At 34.9% G+C, this 3,873-nt stretch overlaps 1 protein-coding gene across 1 annotated transcript in view; it reads right to left on the reverse strand.

The window, feature by feature from the left end:
- The window catches only part of STK17B (serine/threonine kinase 17b), a 17,982-nt gene extending 14,611 nt beyond the window's left edge, over positions 1–3,371 (reverse strand). The window contains exon 1 of the mRNA XM_009890153.1: positions 3,212–3,371. Within this exon, the coding sequence (XP_009888455.1) occupies positions 3,212–3,333 (122 nt within the window). The 5' untranslated portion in view covers positions 3,334–3,371. The remainder of the gene's footprint in view (positions 1–3,211) is intronic.
- Between the last annotated feature and the right edge of the window lie 502 nt (positions 3,372–3,873).

Consider the following 3,873-nt stretch of genomic DNA (forward strand, 5'->3'; position numbering starts at 1 on the left):
CATAAAGAGAATTTCCCTCCACAAATCATGTAGTGCTGCTAAAAAAACCCCGCCCGTATCTGCAAAATATTTAAAAACATCTTAACAGAAAGATACCCACTACTTAGCATTCTCTTTGTCAATTACAGTTAGACAAAGTATACTGCTTTATTTCCTAGTCAACTGTTTAGGTATGGAAACAAAAATGTATTTTGGCAAAGAAATGTTTTTAAAAGAAAACCACATACTGTGGTCAAAACACCAAGCTGACCTTTTAAAAAATTAGGGGAAAAAAATGCAGTTTTTTAAGCCAAGTTATAAACTCCTGAAAAAACAAAGTTTTATAATCACAAGTTTTGCGTTTCCAGAAATGTCTAGTTGCATAGTTGCAAAGTGTTTTCAAATGATACAAGAAACATCAAGAAACAGTTACAAAGCTGTGTACAAAGAATGAGACCTACATTTATGTCTTTGAAAACACTACACCTTTCCACGCATGTTTTTTGTTATCACAGCATACCAAGAACAAACTTAATGAAGGTGGTCAGTATGAGCTATCTGACTTGCACTTTTTCAACTAAATTAGCTTCTTTAGTAGAAGACTACATTCCCCTGCAGGCTTTGCCTTTTTTTCCTGGTGGAAAAAAAAAAAAAAAAACAAAAAACACCAATGCCTAAAATGAACACCTCTGAAGAAAAACAGAAAAAAAAAGCATGTCTGAGTCTTTTTTGAAAAATCTAGACTTCAGTATTTTATCAAAAAAGGTATGAGCATCTCATGAAAAATAAGATTTCCATTTGCAAATAATGATATGTTAAATACAGTTTGTGCAAATCTTACTAAATTAAGCATGCAAAGTTGACCTTTAATCATACTGCTGTCACTTATTTAGAAATAAATTCAACAAAACAGCTTCTGTGTCATAATTTATTTCAAAATCAATGGGTTATAGGATTTGTCTTTTTTATAAAGCACCAAATTTAGAAAGGTAAGAGTACAAAACTCAAAAGAAAAATTAAGAGGTAAAAGTTATTTACAGTCCGATACATGCACACTCTTAATTTCAGCACCTATTTGTAAGCCTGAAATGGCCAAGTCCTTTCCCAACTGTTAAACCAGCTTATGATTGCAGAACATTTGAAGTTATTGAGCTGAATTTTGTAACAAGCCAAAGTTTAAGATACTCCCCCACAGCTTACATTCTCGTTCTAACATCACATCACCCTGTCAACCACAAAAGTTTCTCTAAAATTAAAAAAGGGGAACTGGTTGAGTTTCATGAGAACAGCAAGATCTTCCCTGATAGTTTTTGGACATCCTCCTTCTAGTTGCTGCAGGTAAAACAGCTTTGAGGGTCAACAGTATCTCCAGATAGATGATGTAAGAATTTCCACTTGTTTATACTGCATTTGTTGTGTGCCAATTATTAAGACAAAATTATTAAGACACGAAATAGTTTTAGAGCAGTGGAATTTCCCCGGAAATGCAAAAAAAAAAAAAAAGTGAGATCTGAAGTGTTGCTCTGAAGCAAGCAAAGTGGTTCCCATTCCTTGTTGTCTGCAAAGCAACTGCTTAACCATCACTTTACAGCCTAGTTTTATGAGATAAAAACTGATTTCAAGTTGTTTTCATATCCCAAGTTATAAAACCACAGAAATTTAACTACTTCAAAAGAAGCCAAGCCATCCACACACTGGGGACAAACCTACTTAACCCACTAAACAGAACCTGCCTGCTTCGTGAGTCAGTGTCTTAAATACCGAACATCCTAAAAGATAAGGGTGTGGGAGGAAAAAATAGGACTTGGGAAGCTTAAGCAGAGAAGAACAAAAGAACCATTGACTAAGTAACCTGAAGAGGAAGAAGAAAATTGCAAGTGAAAAGAAAAGCGTATTAAATCTTTTAGAAAAGTTTCAAAGAAAGATGAATTTTACATCACTTTTATATATAAGTGTTCTAAAGACTTAGGAGATTTTTGAAAAAATGCATACATGCACTGTTAGGCCAGGAAAAATAAAAAATTATGTTTCAAAAAACATACTACTCTGCTTCTTTTTCTTTGCATTTTGGTACTTATTTTGTTATGCCTGGTTTTGCATGTACAGAAAGTATTAAAGACTGGTTTTTGGAATCCATGCAAAATCTATACTTTTGTTTGCTTTAGACATCATCTCACAGGTATATATAATCTGAAAATCCAGCATTTTAAGAATACTGGAGTTCTAGAGGATGTTGCATATTAACTGCTTCTATGGAGCCTAGAATTCAAAACTAGAGCTGACAAAAGGGTAAGAAAAGAGGAAAGTTATGGGCTGCAAGGCGCACTTATAAGAGTGTACCAACTAAAGCACATGCTAGGAAAAAAAAAAAAGACACCAAGGGAACAATAAAGGAAAAAGAGCTTACAAAATCACACGCAGAAGAGCACCTTTGCTGACAAAACAAGTTAGAGGTGCAAAGGATCGCTATGTGGCACAGCAATGCACAAGTGTGAGACTGACCCATGCCACTTCTGTTCAAGGAACTTAGAAACACAACCATGGCATTATGTTTGCATGGCTTTACACCCAATTCCCTGAGTATTTTCAAGGTATGAATTAACCCAATGATTAGTCAAAAAAGCATTAACTGAGATGTCTGAAACGGTATCATAGATATCAAGGGTGGGTTTTTTCCCTTTTGTTTTATTTCCTATTTTATTGTTGCAAACATAAGCAAGGGAAGCAGGCTGCAAAATTACTCTGAAACAGCAGGTTGTTACAAACTTAGACTAAATGCTTGAGGGTGGGAGGGGGAGAGAATAGCGTTTGTTTTCTGGACTTCAAAAAACTCAGAAAAACAACCAGGACAACCAACTCAAAATCCCTATTCCCTGTCTTGCAGCCTTACCCTATGTTATCTCTTCTTTAATTTACGTACTTGGAACGTGATGTGTGACTAGGCAGGGGAAATGGAAGAAGAGGAACATAATCCCAGATCAACATGCCTACGAAAACAGGCTAAATCTCTCTGACATGGAAAAGGCCGGCAACTTATGCCTCACTGTATCTTGTCCTGGTCCCTGGAGAATCCGTTGGATACTGCAAAGGAAGGAGTGGGAAAGGGAGAGGCATACTTCATTCCCCATCTATTACCACAAAAGTTTGCTGGAAAAGGTCTATCACTGCACAAAGAATTCTCTTGCAGCAGAAATTCCTCTTACTAAAATAAAATAAGTAAGAATAATCTTACCTTCCTAGTTCTTTTGATTCAAGCATATAAAAATTGTAGAAATTGTCTGTCTTGATTTGTGTCTGCAGAGATGTAGCTAACAAGCCAGAAAGGCTTTTATTCTCCAACTTTCTCCTCGACATATTCAGGAACAGGTCTCTCTATTCAACCAGTCACCTGTTAAAGCAAAATAATTAAAAGTTTTGGAAATCCCATAATTACAATGCAGGAAATTATACAAATATTAAAGTCTATCAGACTAGAATAGCCTTAAGTTTGTTCAGCAGTGACCTGAAAACAACACATTTAATCACTGTAAAAATAAAACCTGAAAGGAAGACTAATCAAGACATACAAAGAAAATTAATCACAAGACTTTTTTAATAAATAATTTTAATATTTGAGATAAGGTGAGTTTTTTTTCCCCCCTGGAGCATATCAACAAAATATTAGGGATAAGCTTCAGTTCCAGTAAAAATGTAGTTATTAACTACTTAACTATTAATGGTATGTGCTTTTTTTTTTTTTTTTTTTTTCTTTTTTTACCTTTCTGCAAATAAGTTTTAACTCTTCTTTGGATTCTGGGTAAGTTCCAGCAATTCTCTTAAATTTACACTTTTAACTTGTATCCCTGGGGTACTTAACCAAAATTCCTTCCTGTTTGTTGTCTGCAACACAGCAGG

The sequence above is a fragment of the Charadrius vociferus genome, unplaced genomic scaffold, assembly GCF_000708025.1.
Source record: "Charadrius vociferus isolate BGI_N301 unplaced genomic scaffold, ASM70802v2 scaffold147, whole genome shotgun sequence".
In the NCBI taxonomy this organism is placed as follows: Eukaryota; Metazoa; Chordata; class Aves; order Charadriiformes; family Charadriidae; genus Charadrius; species Charadrius vociferus.